Source organism: Martes martes (assembly GCF_963455335.1).
Source record: "Martes martes genome assembly, chromosome: 8".
Classification (NCBI taxonomy): Eukaryota; Metazoa; Chordata; class Mammalia; order Carnivora; family Mustelidae; genus Martes; species Martes martes.
This window is the reverse complement of record NC_137895.1, coordinates 102,566,174-102,587,791: the sequence shown is the minus strand read 5'-3', so window position 1 is coordinate 102,587,791 and position 21,618 is coordinate 102,566,174. Positions and strand designations below refer to the sequence as shown.

The window sequence follows — 21,618 nt, the reverse complement described above, 5'->3', positions numbered from 1 at the left end:
TCTAAAGTGATATTGACCAATGGAACTTTCTGCAATGGTAGAAATGTTCTGTATCTGCATTGTCCAGTACGGCAATCACCAGTCACAGGTAGCTATTTAGCACTGAACGTGTGGCCAGTGGACTGAAGAACTGAATCTTAATTATTATTTTAATTCATTTAAATATAGAAGCCACATGTGGTTAGTGGCTATCATGTTGGGAGAGTGAGGCTCTAAAAAAAAGGTCTGTATTTTATGTTTTTCCAACTATGTTTCACGAATATTAAGTTTTGTGGGTGCAATTTGGTAAGTTATAGGATTAAAGGAATGTTTAGAGCAGGGGAAATTTTGCCTCTGAAAGTATTTTTGGGTCTGCTGCAACACAGAGAAAAGGCAACAGAGGCCTTAAAGCTCTCTGCCATCAGGCAGATGCAGTCTTATCACAGAACGTTTTGAGAAGTAAACATTCCCAGTTTACGTATTTTTGGTTAGAAATTATAATTTTTGTTCTGATGCTCTAAGCTATTTGTACCTTCTAGACAAACACATCATTTTAACAACTTTTTTTTGGTACCATCAATACTGCCAACCTCCTTTTCTATTTAACATCCGAGATGCTGAAGCTTTTTTGAAGAAAACTTACAGAAACAAACAAACTGGCATTTCTTCAAATTCCTGGTTTCTGACCTCAATGGGGCCTCAATGCTTTCTTGTGACTCAGCTATAGGTGCACTTTTCATTTCTTCATCCTTACCCATCTCATCTCTGGGGAGAGGGGGACTTTTCCAAAACAGCACATTTGGTTCAGTATGGAAGGTGATCAACATTAGACAGAAGTTGGCTTTTCTTGAGGTGACCTTTCTGAAGATATCACCATTGTCCTGTTGGGATACACATAAACATAGGTTCAGACACAAAAGACAAAATAGAAGAAGTGCAAGATGGGTCTTGAAAGGAGGCCAGAAGAGTAAACAAGAAGGACAAGAACAACCAGGGGGAAAGTGAATTCTGAGATTCCAACTGAGGAGTCTGACTAAGTTGAAAGTTATCTAATGGGCAATGATTAAGAAATATATTACCCCAGTCAGGATTCTGATTATATTTATGATTGACCATAAGAAGATTGGGTCTCTATGGTATTAGACTCTGGCACCTTCTAGGTGACATGTGACAAAATGTGGGGTTCCATATGTTTTCCTAATACACTCTTTGTGACTTTTACCTTTCAAGGTCTCCTGTTATATGTCCATTAGTAAGTTAATATTTTTTACTTCACTGAGAACTAGAAAACTTCAGATGGAATATCCCTGAATTTGCTGAATTTACTCTCCCATCACAGAGGCAGTAATGCATTTCCATCAGTCCTCCCCTCTTCCCACTCTATCACAATGAAAAGAAGTCTTTACTCTCCCTTAAGATTACTTTTTCTAGCTATACCCTGCACTGCCCTACTCAACATTCCTAGGAATCTTGCTCTATTAATTACCCCATTTCTAGCCTAGATCTTCAATCTTGTTCTTCCTTATAGTTTTTCCACTTGTCAACTTCAGCATTTAATCATACTCAAATATTTCCCATATTAAAGACAAAAAAAGTTTCCTCAATCTCACAGTCCCCTTTAGCTGTTACCTCTATTTCTCTCTTGCTTTCTAGTTCCAAGATTCTTTAACAAATGCTTACTTGTCCTAACATCACTTGCCCACTCCATTCATTCCTTGACTACTACAATCTGGCATCTGTTTCCACTACTCCCTTGAAACTGCTTTTTTAAGACAACCAATGACCTACATCTCACTATATTGCTTATATTAACTGACCCTCCTGAAGTGTTCCCTTCTCTTTCTGAAGTGCATTTGTCTCCCAGATGCCCAAGTCAAGAGACATGAGAGCCACCCTTAGCTCTCTTTATTACCTCCTCAGCAGGCAGTTCTCTCTTGCCCTTTTCACCAGCACTCTAGAATTTCCCTCCACATAGTTTGGGTGAGATTAACCACATCCCATCTCCAGGGAAGAGCCCTGATTTCTTTCACCCAGTCAGTACATCCCAATTTCCTGGCTGCAGTGATTGGCTCAGAGATAAGTAAACAACACCAGTCAGGACAAGCAGGGTCACTAAAGTTTAATTCCAAAGCTCTTATTTGAGCCATCGGAGAATTGGACTTATTTCCTACCAGACACAAAGTATACACTCTATGGAGTTTCTGGTAGCCATGCTTGAGAGTAGAGTCTGCATTCATAAAAGGAAATGGAGAAATGGAGAAAGAAAAAAATACATCCTGGCCATAAATGCTGAGTGCTGGATATAGCCTTTCCTGAAGTTCCAGATCTGTTTACAACATTCTCAGTTTTCTTAGCCAGTGAATTATCTTTTTAAATGTAAGCCATTTGTGTTTAAATTTTTACTTCTATTATCAGAAGGAGTTATAACTAACATGAGCCCCTGTGTCTAAATCATATCTCCAAATATTTTCCATAATATTTTGCAAGTCTCTTTAAAATCTTTAATGAGAGATCCTTTAATGAGATTTAATGAAAAAGCTCAACTCAAACTAATTTAGCAATAAGAAAACTATTGAATTTCATAATAGAAAGTTCCATGGTAGAAAGGCTTCATGGCTGATCGATTCAGCAGCTCAGTGATGCCACCAGGATCTGGGTTCTTTTTCTCCTTCTGCTATGACATCTTCAGTGTTGGCTTAATCTTTCAGGCCAGTAACAGGGTGGATATAACAATGACTCATCCAGACATGACAGTAAGAGGATGAAGAGGAAGTGTTTCTACAGCTCTTTCTTATCACTGAGAAAGTCTTTCCCTGAAGCCTTCACATCTCCTCGGCTAGGATTGGGTCATGGGCCAATTTCTCATGAGAGAGCCTGAAACAGTTGGTGTCTCTTCAGGCACATGACTATGGGTAAGAGAATTCCATTAAAGAGAACAAAGAAGATTGGAAGCTCAGAAGGAAACCAGTAGGGTCCACTACAATGAGTACTTCATGACCTGGCTCCTGCCAACCAACTTCTCTGCCTTCATCTTTTGCCACCCACCACTTTATACTTGACCTTCCGTGCAGATTTCTGGTGCTTTTTCTTTGTGTGTTACTTCCTCTTCAGTAATTTGTCTCATAGCTTTCAGCTCAGCCTCACTAGACTGCAGTCTCTGTCTCCTCAACTTGGGGAGCTCACCAGGTTCTGCTTGGGCTCCATCTTCTTGCAGAGCTTCTGGGAAGTATTTCCAGGCAACTAGCTAAGATAGTCATAAAACTCACCTCATTTGTTTCTCTTTTCTATAAGATATCAGTTCCATCTTGCCTACTCCCCAGTGCTGCCTCCTGTATTTTATCCAGTTTTTATTGTTTTTATTTTTTAAATCAAAAATAAAAAATATTTTTATTTATTTTATTTTATTTTCATTTTGCTATTATATATTTTATTTTTTGTTAGTTCTTTATGATGATAGGAAATGTCTAGCACCAGTTATTCTGCTATGGTTGAAAACTGAAGTAGGCTGTAAGGCTTCCCAATGGTAGGCATTGCATTTGTTCTTTTTTCTTATTCTCAAGTTTCGAGGGGCTGCTCTGCCTTCAGTAAACATCTATTAAAAATCTGTCTAATGCAATGATTCCTGACCTTTCTGGTGGCTTTCTCTTGAAGTTGGTATTTCATTGAACTTTAACTCTATGCCAGACACTACTGATCAGTACTCGATTTGTACTTTATCCTCACAACAGCCTATGATATAGACACTACATTTTACAAATAAGGAGACAAAAATGTGAAATGATTGGAGTGACTTGTCTAAGATTTGAATGATTGAATTAGAAGTCATCTCTGACTGAAAAACTGAGGTTTCAACTCTTCCAGGATAATCTCCTTTTGAGATTTTGACAAAAAAATCAGTTATGGACCTGGTCCTCAGAAATAAGATTATTTACATGTACCAAAAATGTGTATAAAATTTGAGAAGGTTCGCAAACCCTTGGAACCCAACCATAGATAAGCCCAATGTCATCAAGAGGACCCCTGACTAATGGAGCCATCCATACCATTCATTGTCACCTTAAACCCTTGGTGAACTTCTGAACTTTCCTTCCTGCCTGCTAGTGGTTCTATTTCACTGTTTACAATTATACCTCATACCTTAAAGACCTCCATTCCTCTTCTTGTGACATTGTCCTCAGCAGAATCGAAGGCGAGTCCTCATGGGCATATCCTCGCCTGGTAAGACCACTTCCCATGTCATATCTTGCCTTATCACTACCTAGTACTTAAGAGTTCCATCCTAAGAAGGAGGTTATATTTAGAACTAGTTTCACATTTTTCCATGAAAGATCATCAGAACTAATTCTATAATGACTCACTTCCAGGTTTATCTCAAATACTCAGGGACTGAATGCTGAAATACATGATTTGTCACAAGTGAGTTTGGTATTGCCAGACCATCCTGCTACATTTCCTAATCCTTTCACTTTCCTATTCTTGTGGGTGGTTATTTCACATTCCCTGCCCCTCTCCACATCTTTCAAGACCTCCTTCCCATCTTCACTTTTAGTGGATGACTTTGCTTCCCTTTTCACTGAGAAAATTACTTCTGATTGCATAAGTGAAAGTCTACCAATTCTCACAACTGCATCTACTAAATTACTTGTGTCTGAACTCTGCTATCCCTCTTCCATTTTCTTTAGACTAACTGTCCTTTTCCAAGGCCAACCCCTTCTTTTGGATCTTCAATCCCATTCTCCTCTTGCCTTCTCAAGAACATTGCTCCAACTTTTCTCTTTCTACTGCATCAACAATTTTTCCTTTTCTACTGAATCATTCCTATCAGCATACAAACATGTTGCAATAGCTCTCATCTTTAAAAAGAAAAAAGACTTGCCCCTCTTTATCTTCCTTCGGCTTCAACGTCATTTTTCTTTTCCCCATTGACCCCCAAATTCCAAGAGTTGATTTTTCCCACTATAATCAGTTCTTCTCTCTCAATCTCTAACGAAGTCAAATTTTCTCCATCCAGGAGTCAATTGCAAGTTCCTCATTCTATTCATTCTATCAGCAGTATTTAACAAAATTGATCTGTCTTTCCTAAAAATACTACTCATTTTCTTTGACAGACCCTACATTATCTTGGTTTGCATACCTTACCAGTCATTCTTCACTGGATCTTCCTTCTGGTTTTGGCTCCTAAAATTAGGATATCCTGAAGTGCAGTTCCTGAACATTTCCTCTTCTCTTTCTACCTTCATGTCCAAGTGCTCTAGTGCAGTGCTCTGGCTTTAACTACCATCAACCCCAGTAGTTCCTAATGGGAGTGATTTTGTCCCTCAGGAGACATTTGGCAGTGTCTATAGACATTTTTGGTTGTCACGACTGGGAGCAGATGCTACTAGCAGCTAGTGAGTAGAGGCCAGGGATGCTTCAGAACATCCTAAACTTCAAAAACAAAAACGCCCTCTACAACCAGAAAGAATCCATTCCAAAGATGAATGTGTTAAGGTTGACAAACCCTGATCTACCCAGACCTTCTTCTCTGAACTCTAGCCTCACATACCCAACTTCCTACTCAACATCTTCATTTGGATATTTAACAGATAGCTCAAACTTAGCTGAAGTTTGGATTCCTTCTGCCTCAGCTCAGGTTCCCTAGAATACAGAACCCAAGACAAGACTTATGGTTTAAGGGAAGGTGTGATCCCCCATGCAATGAAAGTAAGGAAAATGGGAAGCAAGATGAGGAAGTTAGGGTACAAATACAAGGTGGTGAGTTACCAAGCTGTGAAATGCTTCATGAGGCACAAAGAGATGCAACCCTGTGACTAGGCTATTTGGTTGTTCATCTCTGAAAAGATTAAAGGAGAAGGAATTTACCTATAGGCTCCATAATATCTCATATCTCCTACTGGGCAAGCTCCCACTGGTCCATTGAATTAATGCCTCCAAATGGCTGTGTTGTTCACCTGGACCTTCTTCTAGTCTTGAGAAACCCAAATCATCACAGTGTGGTCAACCTCAGGAGGCAGAACTCTGCTGCTCATGCACAGCTGAGGCAGCAGCAGAGGCAGGGCGAGTGGCCACAGGGCAAGAAGAATGGAAAGGCAGATAGCATCTAAGGAGAGGCCTCAGCTGTCCACTACAGTAATAACCAAGACCCACAAGGTCTAACACTTCATGTAGCTCATATTCTGGTGAGAGAGAAGCTGTCCAATCCACTCCAATAAATTACATCACCATCCACCTAGTTACTAAGGCTACAAACCTAGGAGATGTTCTTGAATTGTTTCTTTCCCCCATATCCCTAATCCTGCCATCTCTATTTTCAAAATGTAATCTATTCCAACCACTTCTCACAAGGCTACCAGTATCTTGCTTGTTTAAGCCATCATTGCCTGTGCCACTTAATAAAATCCAACCTCATGCCTTATATCCAGTAGCCAAAATAATCTTTTAAAGTGGCAAATCATATTATATTATGACATAGAACATATTATATTACCAAATGAAATATTTGTACAGTGGCCTAAAAGGCTCTACATGGTTTGGTCCCTGCCTACTTTTCTGACCTACCTTCTACAACACTCCTTTCGCTACTTCTTTCTAACCACATTGGTGCTCATTTGTTTCCCAAATATACTAAGCTTGTCTTGGGATCTTTGCATTTGCTCCTACATCTATGCTTCTGTTTTTCCTATTCCCTTTTCTCTCTCTTCTTGAATTTCTTTGTCCAAATGTTACTTCTGCAAAGGCCCTTCCTATCCATGCAGATCTATAATTGTTACTCCAGATCCCCTTTTCTTAATTTTCTTTACCTAATGTTATAATGTGTGTTTTTGTTTTTGTTTTTTATTATCTGTCTCTCTCACCAGAATGCAAGCTCCATGAGTTCTGGGACCTCGCATGTCATAGTTATTACTGTCTGCAATGCTGGAATATGACTGACACAAAGCTTGGACTAAGCAAATATTTGAGTGAATACCTATCTTTAGACCCCTACCAACTGTGGGCTTGCTGCAAGAATGAAGAGTTCTGGGGCACCTGGGTGGCTAAGTCAGTTAAGCAGCTGACTTACTCTTGATTTTGGCTCAGGTCATGATCTCAGGGTTGTGAAAATGATTCTCCCTTGGGCTCTGGAGTCTGCTTAAGATTCTTTCCCTTTTCCTCTGCTCACCCCTCCCCCCCCCCCCCCCCCCGCCCCAGAAAGAAAGGAACGATGAGCTCCTAGCTCAATACCCGTCTTCCAAGTCCTTGGAGATACAGTCCTGCTCTAAACACGCCTGCTAGGAATGGTGTAAACCTCCAGATTTTATTGTGCCTCCTAATAAAACCCTGAGTTTAGGAACGTGGGATCCCATGCAGTCTGCAAATCATTTTTTGTAAGACAATCTCTAAATGCTGAATTGGGGCAAGTGCAATCCACATGATGCTAGGGAGATGACAGCCTTAGAGGCATTTAAAAGAAAGAAGGGTGCTATAGGCAGAGGGAGGCGCAAAAGCAGGATAGGGAAGCCCAGTATTGCTGGGACATGGTCAGAAAGTGTTCATCAGGTCTAATAGCGTAAACTCCCATGGGGCTGTAACAGCAGCAACAGCAGCAGCAGAAACTGGGGACTTGGCGGTGTTTCAGTCCACAGCTCCTTCTTTCTTTTCTCCCCTCCCCCTCCCTCCCCTCCCCTCCCTTCCCTTCCTTCCCACCTTCTTGTAATAAAGCAGTACCGCAGAAAGGCAGGGGACCGTGGAGTTTGTAGGATACAGGAATATTGTGTGTGAAAGGTGGGGAAAGGGCAGCGTTTAATATGGGACGGAGGAGTTTAGGAGAACTCATTGTTCGTAGAAGAAAAGTCGGGGTATGGATCCGGAGGTGTGGAGGGAACAAGTACTTTTCTTTTTTCTGAAAGGAATGCTGGAGTCTGAATCTGGAGGAGGGATTTAACTAGTTCCGTACCCAGGATCTTTGCACTGCCTGGGCAACCCTGCACAGGCCTCTGCTTTCCACAAGCCACAATAGAGTGGGGAGGATACAATCATTGGCTTTGATTAAAGTGGTGGCTGGTGTAGGCGGGAAGCAACGCGATCCGGGATGGTGGGAAGGGTGGTCCCAATGCAGCAGGGGAACCAATCAGCGGCGACTCCGGGTTCTTGCGTCCTCCTTGGAGACTCCGTAGCAGTCGAAGTACCAGAGCTGCAGGCTGCCTTCTGGTGCGCTGCGGTCTCCGAGGCGCAGCGCCTCTGGGGGAGCAGCTGTAGCCGCACTCCGAGTGCACCGCGCACGCCCCGGCTCGTGTTGCCCTGCGCCTCTGTGCGGACCCTTTCCGAAGAAGTTGCAAGCCTTGCAAGAGGCTTTGTGGAGGCACTAGGCCGAGAAAAGGGGCTGCGGGAGGAGGGACGTAGGTGGGAGGTGGGCAGGCGACTTGCTTCTCAGATTCGTTCCAATTAGCACCAAGTTGGCAGACAACCCCACAAACCCACGAAGCCTTTGGTTGCCCACAAATCGCGTTCTCCGTATTTCAAAATAATCCGATCGTAAGAAAACTTCAACTCCCATCTTAGGTCAAGGGGGGACAGACTCAGCACCACTGCCTCGCAGTAACACTACACAGATAAACCCAGTTGATCTTCAACTGCAGAGCTCTCCCCAAAGTGCGCATCTCTCCCAGTCCAGGGGAGACAAGCTGGGTCACCCTTGCAGAGAGACCCCAGCGGGAGGGGCGGGATGGCACGCAGAGCATGGCGGCAGAAACCGATTACCGTGGGACTGCACAAACGCAAACCCATCTGAGGAGTTTTGCCAGGAACACCGCTGCCTGCATTGCGTCGGACCTGACCATTTCCATTTCCAACCATTTCCAACGTGCGATTCCTTGGGAAGGTCGCGGCCAGGGAGCGTGCGTGTGCGGGGCTGTGCACCATAAGGGAAGTAGATTGGTGGTCGGCTTTTCTGGCAGGAGGAGGAAAAAGCTGTGCTGGTAAGGGTGGGAACTGAATGACAACCCCCCTCTGCCAAGCCACCCCCTCATATTTTCCATCTACCTCCTCGCTCCTGCCCTCCCCCGCCCTCCCCAACCCACGCCCGAGTGGGCCAATCGCTGCTCCGCATTCCAGGCGCTTTCTCAGGTTTCTGCTGATCTTGCAGCGCCCAGAAATGGACCGAGCGGACCTGCCGCCGCACGCACCCTGCCCCACTCCGAGCTCCTAACCGCTCCCGGCACGCCGCGTAGCTTCGGCGAGGTCCACGCTGGGGTGCGGGAAGCGGAGGAGATCCGAGAGCCATGTAGATTCAGGCTCTTGCTCGCCCGCCTCCTTCGGGATTGAATCAAGGGCTCCCATAGTGTTAGGAGGGGGCGAGAGTGCTGTTTATCGTCATTTGCTTCCGAGCCTCGGGAGAGGGTGGCATTTTGCTTTTCCGCCCCGCATCCTCCGGAACTCCCTGCACCAGCGAGAGGACGGCGTCTCTAGGTTGCTGGCAACCGGTGAGAATGGGGGAAGGGAACGGACATTTCCGCCGTAGCGGCTCGCTCAATTGATTGTCCCACTGAAGGGGCGTAGGACGAGGGGGCGAGGGCGGCGACTTTGCCCCGGCGCCTCTCGGATGCTGCCGAGGCTCCGGCCGCCGCTCCCGCCCGGGTACTGCAAAGGCGACCTGCCGCATTCCGACTGGGGCTCTCCTCCGACTCAGCACCGCCCCTGCGCCAAGCCGGCCGGCCAGGTAGGGGGCTCCCCAGTCCGGGGCTGCAGAAGCGCGGGCAGGGGCGCGGGGTGGGGGAAGCAGAGGGTGTGGGGATGTTGCCCGGGACCTGGAACTCCCCCGGCGTCTCTCGGCGCTTTCCCGATCTTTAGTTTAACGAAGTTGTAAACAGATCGGTTGTCGGGCATTGGGGAAAGTGGGATGGAAGAGCCCAAACTTGGATTTCCGGGTGTCTGCGTGTGTCTGTCTGTGTGTATGTGCTAACCCTAGCAAAAGTCCAGTGCTTTCTAAAAAAGCTAGAGGTCTGTGCTCTTCGGTGTCTGTAGGTCCGTCCCATCTGAATGCTTCTGATTTTCTACCCCCGTATCACTTTCTATTTCTCTGCAGCGTCCATCGATCGCCCTGGTGGGAGCTTAGAAGGCAGCAGGCGAAGAGGGATAGGAGGGGGGAGAGCCAAGGAGAAGCAGAGGGGGTGGCAGGCGAGGGGATCTGCTGAGCTGGCTCTGCACCCGGTCCTAGGAGGGCTCACGGAAGGGAGGGGAGGACAGGGTGACCCCCGAAGTGATGGCCCGGTCCGCTAGAACGGCACTGCGCTAAGGCACCTCGGAGCAGGAAGAAACACCAAACCTCCCCCCTCCCCACCCTCGGCAAAAAGCTACACCCAGGGCCGCAGGCGAGGGGGATTCCAAACTGAGTAAAAGGCAGGGTGGAGGGGAAGGTAAGGAGAAGTGAAGTCACAGATCTCTCCACCTGCTGGCTTTGAAGCCCTTCCCCCTGAGCGTGGGGAAGCTGCGCACTCCGGTGGGGGGGGCGCTTGGGTCCCCCCCACCCCTCCTCTCCCGCTGCTTCCCACCCCCGGCCTTCTCCTGGTCTCTCACCCCTGCGCCCTGCTTCCACAATGACGGTGATGTCTGGAGAGAACGTGGACGAGGCTTCGGCCGCCCCGGGCCACCCCCAGGATGGCAGCTACCCCCGGCCGGCGGAGCACGACGACCACGAGTGCTGCGAGCGCGTGGTGATCAACATCTCCGGGCTGCGCTTCGAAACGCAACTCAAGACCCTGGCGCAGTTCCCCAACACGCTGCTGGGCAACCCCAAGAAACGCATGCGCTACTTCGACCCACTGAGGAACGAGTACTTCTTCGACCGCAACCGGCCCAGCTTCGACGCCATCCTCTACTACTACCAGTCCGGGGGCCGCCTGCGGAGGCCGGTCAACGTGCCCCTGGACATGTTCTCTGAGGAGATCAAATTTTATGAGCTGGGCGAGGAGGCCATGGAGAAGTTCCGGGAGGACGAGGGCTTCATCAAGGAAGAGGAGCGCCCCCTGCCCGAAAAGGAATACCAGCGCCAGGTGTGGCTGCTCTTCGAGTACCCTGAGAGCTCGGGGCCCGCCCGGGTCATCGCCATCGTCTCGGTCATGGTCATCCTCATCTCCATTGTCATCTTTTGCCTGGAGACTCTACCGGAGCTGAAGGACGACAAGGACTTCACAGGCACCGTGCACCGCATCGATAACACCACGGTTATCTACAATTCCAACATCTTCACGGACCCCTTCTTCATCGTGGAAACCCTGTGCATCATCTGGTTCTCCTTTGAGCTGGTGGTGCGCTTCTTCGCCTGCCCCAGCAAGACAGACTTCTTCAAAAACATCATGAACTTCATCGACATTGTGGCCATCATCCCCTATTTCATCACCCTAGGCACCGAGATAGCCGAGCAGGAGGGAAACCAGAAGGGCGAGCAGGCCACTTCGCTGGCCATCCTCAGGGTCATCCGGTTGGTAAGGGTTTTTAGAATCTTCAAACTCTCCCGCCACTCTAAGGGCCTCCAGATCCTGGGCCAGACCCTCAAAGCTAGTATGAGAGAGCTAGGGCTGCTCATCTTTTTCCTCTTCATTGGGGTAATCCTGTTTTCTAGTGCAGTGTACTTTGCCGAGGCGGAAGAAGCTGAGTCGCACTTCTCCAGTATCCCCGATGCTTTCTGGTGGGCGGTGGTGTCCATGACCACTGTAGGATACGGTGACATGTACCCTGTGACAATTGGAGGCAAGATCGTGGGCTCCTTGTGTGCCATCGCTGGTGTGCTGACAATTGCCCTGCCCGTACCTGTCATTGTGTCCAATTTCAACTATTTCTACCACCGAGAAACTGAGGGGGAAGAGCAGGCTCAGTTGCTCCACGTTAGTTCCCCTAATTTAGCCTCTGACAGTGACCTCAGTCGGCGCAGTTCTTCCACTATCAGCAAATCTGAGTACATGGAGATCGAAGAGGATATGAATAATAGCATAGCCCATTATAGACAGGCCAATATCAGAACTGGCAATTGTACCACAGCTAACCAAAACTGTGTTAATAAGAGCAAGCTACTGACCGATGTTTAAAAAGCCAAGCAAGCAAATAAACAAAAGCCCCACTTAGTAGCTTGAAAGACTTAAAAACAAAACAAAACAAAAAAACCAAACAACAAAACCCTAGTGACTGACATCACTGTTTGTAGATACTTTACTAATTAGTCTCTGAATGCTCTATTTAACTGTCAATGCATTGTTGCATTGCGGATTTTGGGGGATGACGAACCAGAAGCTTTCAAGATACAAGAAAAGAGAAGCTATTTTCATTTTATTAAAAAAAATGGGAAAAGAAAGTGTATTTTCTAAAACTGGTTTAAAACTATTCAGTACATGAGCTAGTCTAGGTAAACTAAGATTCATATGCTTCCCCATACTGAGACATTTTTAATCCTTTGGCTTCTTTAATTTTTTTTCTTTTAACTAGAAACCAGATGATCATTTAGAAATATAAAATTTCAGTTTGCATGGGACTCCATTATAGAACTTTTGCAAACTGCACAGCACATTTAAGACAGTGCATCTGATGTATTATATGTAACATGATATACCAGCCAAAATGGGCAATGAACAAATGTTGTTTTTATTTTGACCAACCTAACTGTATATGACAAGGTGAAAACACACACACACATGCAAAATTACTTAAAACTGGTTCATAAAGCACCTTATAAATCTGATACTGGTCCTGGTCTTTAGGGATATTCCCTCTGCCCCATTCCCCTTCTAATCCAAACTCTTCTCTAAGAAAAAAATAACTGAATTACATTAATTGATTCGTCTGCAGTGCTGCTAAGTTCCTCAACTGCAGGTGAGCCAAACACAGGTCTTTTCTCACCAGTCCTGCACTCTGAACCCTGGCCTCCAGAACTGGATGTAAAACCTTAGCCTCCTTATTGCAAGAGAGCACAAACGGAACTAAATGTAAGCATGTTTGAATCTGATCATATTTATTTTAAAATCGCATGCCAAGAACGTTAACTCAGACAATAAGGGATAAGCTTACGTTGGAATCAACTCTTCTAAAAATATATCCTTTTTCATTTGCATTCACCGAAAGTGCACTCCTTCATTTATTCACTATTTTATCAGTAAATAAAGTACTGTATTTAAGTGCATATGTTAGTCAGATGGGAACAATAACTTTTTGGAGCTCAAAGCATGTTCTCTTATTCAGCATTATGGCCTATTTGATTAAGGTGTACCTTGAATTAATTAATGCATGATTTCAGTAAAAAAAAATTTAAATCATAAAAATTACAAGTTTGTGGGATGATGACCCAAAAGAAATAATGGGGGGTGGGGGGTGGGGGGCAGTCAGTTGATTTTCCTGCCTTTGCTCAGGGAAATGTCAGGTTTCTGTGCAGGTATAGGCAGAGAGAGGACCAATATGCCCATCCCTTAAAGGGAAGCTATGTGGAAAACTAAATAAGTCATCAAGGTATATATAGCAACACCTAAGAACAAGTATTCTTTCTAGCTGAAAATAAACACAAGCAAAACAAACAAACAAAAAAGGTGCAATACTGCATGTTTTTTGGTGCATTCTTAGGATGTAAATGAACATGTTTATCTCTTGTATGCATCCAAAGCAGAGCTGATTTCTTTTTGCAGTCATGATTTGAAGTCTGTAGAGACTTCAGCCCTCCCCTTGAGGCTCCCTGAAGAAACTCAACCAATTGATTTAATAGTTGCTTAGTGCCTTTATCCTGTACCCACAGTGAACTGCAGAAAGTGCCTCCATTAATACAGCTGAGATGTTATGTAACAAAGGGGAGGAAGGGTTGAGGCACAGATATTTTGCTTTTGCTTTTTCCACCCTCCCTGTCTCACTTCACCACTGTGAGAAGACCACACCATCTGAAACCTGGGAGAGGAGAGATCCAGGAGGGTGCTGTCTCTCTGGCCATCCACTGGACTTGGTCCCTTTGGCAGCCTGATCTGGGATGTAAACTGGGACCCGAGACCCATCTTCGAACTGGACATGAACCGGGAACTTGTATTTTCCCTCTCCTCCACCAGAAGCCAATATTCAGTTTTTGGGAATTTGTTTTCTGTCAAGGGCCGCTCTGGACTTGCAAGGCTTCCTCAGGTCCAGCGTAGTGGTTCCATGCAAAGCTCCTTATTTCTCCTCTGTTAGCAAGAGCACTCTGCAAATCTCTGATTGTCTGATCTTTTCAGGCATCAGTGTGGATGTGGGAACACTGAATTCATAATAACTTTTCCTAGGCCTTCTCTCCTGGCCCACTCCTTTTAGATATTTTCTATGATGCTCCTATGATCTTTCCACCTGGCAGTCACTTCACAGGGTGCGCATCTAACTTCGCTGCCCCCGGCACTCAGCCCAGAGAATGGTGGGGACCCTGAGTCTAGCTGAAAGAGAGTCACATAACATAGGCCTCTGGGGGCCCAGCAGCTGTCCACCAATGGAGAGGCACTCAAAGCCTTTTTAAGGACACCAAGGTGGGGAATCTTCATTCTGCACTTAGCATGTGGCTGCCTGCTGCTGCCCACCTTACATTCCTGCCCTGCTTCTTCTGGAAATCTTCCCTGTTACTTCCAGCCCTTCCCCCACCTTGTCCTAGAACTAGCAGTGAGGCAATAAACCAAGAAGCTAGAGTAACACCCAGGCTGGCTGACTCAGTTGAAAGAAAGAACATGGATATTTTGTTTTCCTGTGCGGCTTTTGTGAATCTGTAAGACTGATGTAACATCACGGAAGACAAGGGGCCAAGGATTGCACAGCATCTGACCACAGGGCATTAAACCCTCCCCTGTGATGTTTCCTTCTCTTTTGAACCTTGACTCGTCCTGGCTATTCCTCTCCTACCTGCTTAAAAGTCTCCAGTTGGGGGGGGGGGAAGCCAACCTCCCCCAAATTTCTGGGGATATCTTGATCTTTTAATTAGACTTTGAGGTCTAGGACACACAGAACTTGAAACGCTGCACTCTGTCAACAGCAATAATCCACTCAGTACTATGGAATGGATGGGTCAGAGGATGAGAAAAATGGGACCAAGACTGATGAGACTGGCTTTGGCTACCTGGTATACCTCTCATAGATTTGCTGGACTGGGGTTCTTCTGCATGTGTTACAGGAAAAAGTGCTGCATGCATGAGCCTGTCAGCCTGGGATCTGGGATGAGTTGTTATGAAGTTGGGTGGTAGGGGGGAAATGAATGCTGCTTATCCATCTGTAGCTCATTGCAACCAAGTCAGTAGGAATGGAGTACAGGGATTATCTGTGTAGCATAGGCATGCAAAGTTTGACAAAGCTCTTACCCCTTGCACTGTAATGTGCTGAAATGTTTTTGTAGACCTGAAGGTGCACTTAACAAAACTGCCTATTAAGGAATGACTATCTTTTGGTTTACTTACTTCATTTTATTTTCGTGGGCTTTTTACCTTTGAATCCCCATCCTCGGTCTTGAGCGTTCACGGCTCATGTCCTGAATACTTGCTTTCTCCAGAAGGAGAGACTTCTGACATGCTAATAGCCATAGCTCAGCTCTTCCAGTGTTTCGGGGCCCTAGTTCAATAGGGTGGCAAGTGGAAGGGTCAGGTCCCACCAGGGCTGTTAGCCATCCCAGCATCTCTGAACTGGTTAACTCACCTCAAGTGATCTGAATTCGAGAGACCAAAGACATTAATTCCCTCTGTCCTCAGATTTAGAGAAGTAGATTGTAGCCAGGAAAGCTTTTTGTTTTTGCATCTCTCCTTCCCCATCTGTGCACAGCCCTCCCTCGCTCCCCCCTTGAGAACTGAGTACTGATTATCAGTTAGAGGTTCTTTTGGAGTGTGTGAGTGAGTTAGCCTAGCAAAGTCAAATGAACCAATGGCATATTCTTCTGGAATATGGCTGATGGACAGTTGTTTCTCCAAAATGAAATTGTACATCAGGTTTAGATTCCACTGTGGTGGAAACAAAGCACAGGTGATATCATAATCTTGACTCACTTGAGAATCAAAAAACAAAGAGGCAAACATGTAAATGGCAAGTGAGCAGATTTCTCTAAGTAGAAATTTGATTTCATCCATAAAGGGCCTTCTTTATGTTGTATAGAGTTACAGGTTTTTCAAATCGGTTAACATCTGAAGAGTCAGTAAAAACAGTTTCTTAACCCTCCCATTTAGTATAGGAGACCTCAAAACATGTGCTTTTTTACAATTTTACAATTAAGTTCCTTGTTTGGTAGATCTGCCTTGAACAAAAAGGAGAAAGAGCACATCAGCCGAGGGCAGTTCCCCATTTTCTTCCAGGGACAACTCATTCCTGGGAGAGGTGAGAATTGGTAGGTGGTAACCATCCGTAGTATAGAATTGTTAGAAAGAATATAAACTGCCAAACAGCCATTTTACTTTCCTGTTTTGTCAAGAAAAGATGGGATCTTTTGATGTTTTTGCTCATTTCAAGAAGACAAGTAAACAAATGAAAATTTTTAAACCAGGCACAGCCCAAGCTGAATTGCAATCTCTCATCCACTGTGTGGTGTCTTAATATTCGTATTTATATCATGGAATTTCAGGGTATATGCAAACATGTTCAGCATGACTCAGGTAAACCTCAGAAGAATGTACCTTACTTATCATTTTTGTAAAGAAGTGGGCAGGAGCTGAGTTGTTAACCAAAACTGTTGCGTTACCTTGGGTCCCTGTGCGAACTCATTCAGGGTATAGGTGTAAATCTCAAAAGTCTTGGGATCCAATGCCAGTCTCTTTGCTCAGGCAAATTGACCACGGGCTTTCTTGGGAAGTCCAATGTGTACATAAGGGGTAAGGCCCTATTGACCTCAGGACCGTTAGCTTTAAGGAGATTAGCCCTAGTCCCAGTGATTTTTATGTAGGAGCTAACTAGGAGTTTACTTTTTATGACATGAGACTTCACAGAGTATAGAAGAGTTTTGTACCATAATCAGAGAAGAAGAAGAAATGGTGTGAGGAAAGAAAAGAAAAGAAAACAAAACACAAAAGACCCCCTGCAAAATATTCCAGGTCAAAAGTTGTCTCCTCTCCAAAACCTGCAGAAACACCTTTCTTCTCTTCAGTGCACTGTCTGGGAGCTGTTTAAGCAGCAGCCATAAGCCAAGAGCATGGACTCTATATGACATACCTCCAACATTAAAGATACGGTATTACCAAGGTTAAAAACTAAAAATTGAGTAGTACTAATTCAAAGTGCACCATCAGGACAACAAACCATTGAAGCTGAAAAAGCACTACTTTATTTCTTGAGTTTGCCAGTTGCTTACACCTTGAGTTAAGGATGTGTCTCATTTTCACCTGCTGTGCATTTCCCCTGCCCTGTTTAATATGTCAGGTAGAGGACATTGAATGTTATGAATTGAGAACCTAACTGAAGCGCATAGTTTTCATCTATGCAATTTTACTTGCTTCTGTCACTTTACGATCTGTTCATATTTGGCATCAATTAAAGATAATTTTTAAGGATCTTATCAAGGACTATCTTGACTGGTTATTTGTCTCTTGTTTAACTGGTCTTTAGGGTGGTTTTCCCTGTGGGATATCTTTAAATAACATCATGAATCTGAGATAAAATCATGAAGCAACCTGGTTTTCTGTGAAACTCATATACTATATTTCCTGTGCAAGGAAATGCATTGGGGTTGAATCTTGATAATAAATTCACACTTTGGTCTCAGGTAGGATCCCCAGGAGGGGCCTTTGGAGTTTGGCCTATGAAAGCAGTGGGAAATCAAGCTCTGAAAAGGAAAAAAAAAAAAAAAAGAAAAGAAAAAAGAAATGAGGCCCCAGGGAGTAAAGTAATTGATTATATTTGCTTCAATTGTTTTTTATTTGAAATTGTATTTTTAATTCACAGTTTAAGCCTCTTAGAAAGGATAGTGTGCGTGTGTGTGTGTGTGTGTGTGTGTGTAACAGTGCTGTGATCTGGCATCAACTAACTTGATAGTTACAATACAGTGTTAGAAGCAATTTTGTTGTGAAAAAACAAAGCGATTGCTAGTTGTTGTTTACATAGACTTTTCCCACATAGTTCAATGTGTGGTTAACATTTCTTTTTTCCCATTTTTTTTTGAGTGACTTGTTGGTGCATTTCCTTTTGATTCTTCCTGGTATTTAGAGGTTCTCTTTTCTTCACTTTGAATATCTTATTTCATACAAGCTTCTTTATGTCAGACCAAACAAGGTTACATGCTTTATGACAGGTGTCTGTTATATGACAAATGCGTGGGGTGGGATAGAATTGCATTGCATTGTGATGGGTTCAAATTGTAAGATTTGGAGATGAATCTTACTTTTGCTGTAGAAGTCGCTACAGAGAGTAGATCATGAAGCGAGGTAGGTTTCCCATGATTTTTCTGTTGTGGTCAGAAATCAGGCCAGATTTCTCTGACAGAGAAGATGAGAGAGAGCTAGAACCACAACAGTGGTGTGGGCAAAGGAGCCAGGATTTTGACAACCCTGAGTGTGTTTCTCAAAGCTCAGCTTTGGAATGGTCTTCTTGAAGCACAGACAGACAGATTCCGGTACCTGCACCAGTAGGGCTATAATGGAAGCTTTGCTATATACAGAATTTCAAAAAGAAGGCGAGTGAGTTTTAAGGGAGGCCAATCAGAGGACTCAAGAAGAGAGAGCTGGTGCGATTTGATTCCAGCCACTCTATCACTGGATAGGGAAACTGGCTGCTACTTCCTGCAGTTAGTCTAGATTTGTAGAGCCCACCAGACTGGAATGTGGAGGAAACGTTAACCGTGAGGCTGAACAGTGTGTCCATTGACAGTCCTGTGGAGATAAGGCAGCATGGTCACTCTGACTGACTGGAAAGCAGCCCTTTAAACAGGCTTCAAAACACATCATTGAAAACATCCTATATTAATTAATTGAATTTAATATACCATCAATTTTAAAATACACTGTTTTGACGTATTTGTAAGAGAGAATATGGACAGCTGTGATGTGCCACTGTATTGATTCATCCCAATTGTAGAGATGTAAAAATGTAAAAAAAAAAAAAAGGTATCTTAGAATTGATGAACCACCATTATTCAAACGTATGTCCCCTTTTATTTCCTGATGTGGTAATAGCTTTGAGTTCTAAACCCATTAAATTTGGCAGTTCCTTCAGACCTGAACCATCTCTAGAGCATTTAGGTCTTCTCTTCAGTATCTTTTAATCCCATGGTGTTTCTGCTCAGCCCTACCCTTCACTTTGGCTTTGTGTAGAAGCATATCTGAGCCCCCGTCTTCATGTCGGTTAGCATCCAGAGATCATTCACCCAATGAAGAACTTAGATCTCATCATGTCTGGAAGGTTTGATGTTTCTGTTCCTCCTTCCTTTGCCCCTTAATAGATTTCTCTGTTGTCAGACAGTCGAAACCTCCTGTAGCCCTTAGCTTTTGTCAAGTCGAAGGCAACCTGACACCCCCATTCCCAGGATGGTGTGAACAGCAGCACCTCTAGTTCATTTAGCTCTCTTTGCAGTTTTCAAATCACTTCCACAGTAATTATATTGCTTTATTTTACTTGGAGAATTAAGTATGGGTGATATTGCTATCTTTGTCTCATAGGCCAAGGGATCTGCCTCAGGTCTCTGGGTGGAAGGAGCAATCCTGGGTTCATTGATAATTCCATGGCCCACAGCTGGCACAAGATAGGGACTCTAGTGTTTATTGAGCTATGGAATGCTGAAAGGGTAATGCCACGTGCTAAAGAGAAACCAGTGGGCTTTGCTTAGGGCTGTAGGCTCCTTGAGTCTTTAAATTGCTCATTTCTAAAATGGAAACATAGGGGTGCCTGGGTGGCTCAGTTGTTAAGCGTCTGCCTTCCGATCAGGTCATGATCCCAGGGTCCTGAGATCGAGCTGGGGCTCCCTGCTCAGCAGGGAACCTGCTTTTCCCTCTCTAGCTCCCCCTGCTTGTGTTCCCTCTCTCACTCTCTCTCTCTGTCATAAGTAAATAAAATCTTAAAAAAAAAAAAAAAAAGGAAATGAATAGCCCATAAGGTTGTGTGGATTAAATGAGATGATATAGGTTAACATGTTTGGTAAATGCTAATGTGTCCTGTAAGTGTGAGATATGAATACATACATTATTCATTATAATGAGGAACAAAGGAGTAAGGGGAGGAGGCTTCTGGATGATTCCTTCCCAGACGAGGAGCTTTCCTTTAAAGGAAGACTCCAGGGGAATCAGATGCTTAGTTCAAAAAATAATAGTATTATGGTAGAGTCTGAAGACTTGGGGGCAGAGAGACCTTTTCAGTAAGGATCTTTAGTACATCCTGCATGTGACAGCAGTCATGCCTTAGCCCCACAGAACACTGAGCCACTATTTCTGGTTCTGGTCCTCCCTTGCCCTGTGACATAACATTATTCTACATCTTCAGACCCCAAATATCACAGGCAAACTCTGCTGCATTATAAGAGAAGGAGCCATAAGGTATCTTCAGTAATTTGCATCCCTTCTCATTGCCTCATTTCTCTCATGTGTGAAATACTGTGTGATCTAATTTTTTCTTTCCACCTGTGAATATTGAGAAATAAAGCAAGATGTTGTTTGCAAAGTTTTCTCATATGCTTGTCTGAGAGATATTATATAAATATAAAAAATATTCTTAACTTCTCTGCTAAAAATAAAATAACCCTTACAAGCACACATGAGTCAATATAGCCTTTTCTTGAATATCACAATACTACAAAGATCTTTATAAAAATGTATAAGTTATCTCTACAGTGATCCAAGCTTTCCTTTTTAAAAATGATTGGATAAAGTAGCTCTGATTTAAATGGCAGTGAAATTTTATTTGGTGTTCTCAAGGAATTTAACGTAATTAAGGAGTTGAGTATCTGTTAGAATCTTTGGTTCATGCAACATTTTTCTAGAGAATAACATTCAGCGGCTACATTCTCTAAACTTTTAATAATTTTTAAAAACATCATTTACATGACATATTCATGTTTGCTGAAATGGATAACATATTTCCATGTTGTTTCAAGTGCCAAGGAATATATGCATTTTAGGAATGTTTTGGGAGAAACTAATTCCAATTGAAATGTATTTTTTCAGAATTGAAATCAGAGGATGATTAATGAGTAGGGACTTGAACTTGGGATAATTACATTTTGAGCTCAGGACCAAATCCAACTTTTATTAATAATGTTCATTACTGGGGCGCTTGGGTTGTTCAGTGGGTTAAGCCTCTGCCTTTGGCTCAGGTCATGATCTCAGGTCCTGGGATCAAGCCCTGCATCAGGCTCTCTGCCCAGCAGGGTGTCTGCTTCCCCATCTTTCTGCCTGCCTCTCTGCCTGATTGCCATCTCTCTCTCTCTCTCTGTCAAATAAACAAATAAAATCTTTTTAAAAATGCTCATTACTCAATGTATTGAGTTAAGAGTGTTTGGAAATCCAAGGAACTTCGTCTCTATAGTGATGATTGCTTTTTTTTTTCCCATTCCATATAATATCATTATTTCACTGTTTCTGGAAGGAAGTAATCTTGTTTTATGTGAATTTCAAAGGGAATCTCTCTGAGACTAAGGTTTACCCCATCAAACATTCCCTCTTCATTAATAAAGAAACATTTTTTAATCTTAGAGAAGGTGGCATATGTGTCAATCCTAAAAGATGGGGTGTC

At 43.9% G+C, this 21,618-nt stretch overlaps 1 protein-coding gene across 1 annotated transcript; it reads left to right on the top strand.

The window, feature by feature from the left end:
* Positions 1-10,550: 10,550 nt before the first annotated feature.
* KCNA1 (potassium voltage-gated channel subfamily A member 1) lies at positions 10,551-12,084 on the top strand (the record flags this gene model as incomplete). Its single annotated transcript, XM_080812240.1, has 1 exon — positions 10,551-12,084. The coding sequence occupies one exon, from the start codon at positions 10,551-10,553 to the stop codon at positions 12,036-12,038; it is 1,488 nt and encodes a 495-aa protein (XP_080668366.1). The 3' UTR covers positions 12,039-12,084.
* Between the last annotated feature and the right edge of the window lie 9,534 nt (positions 12,085-21,618).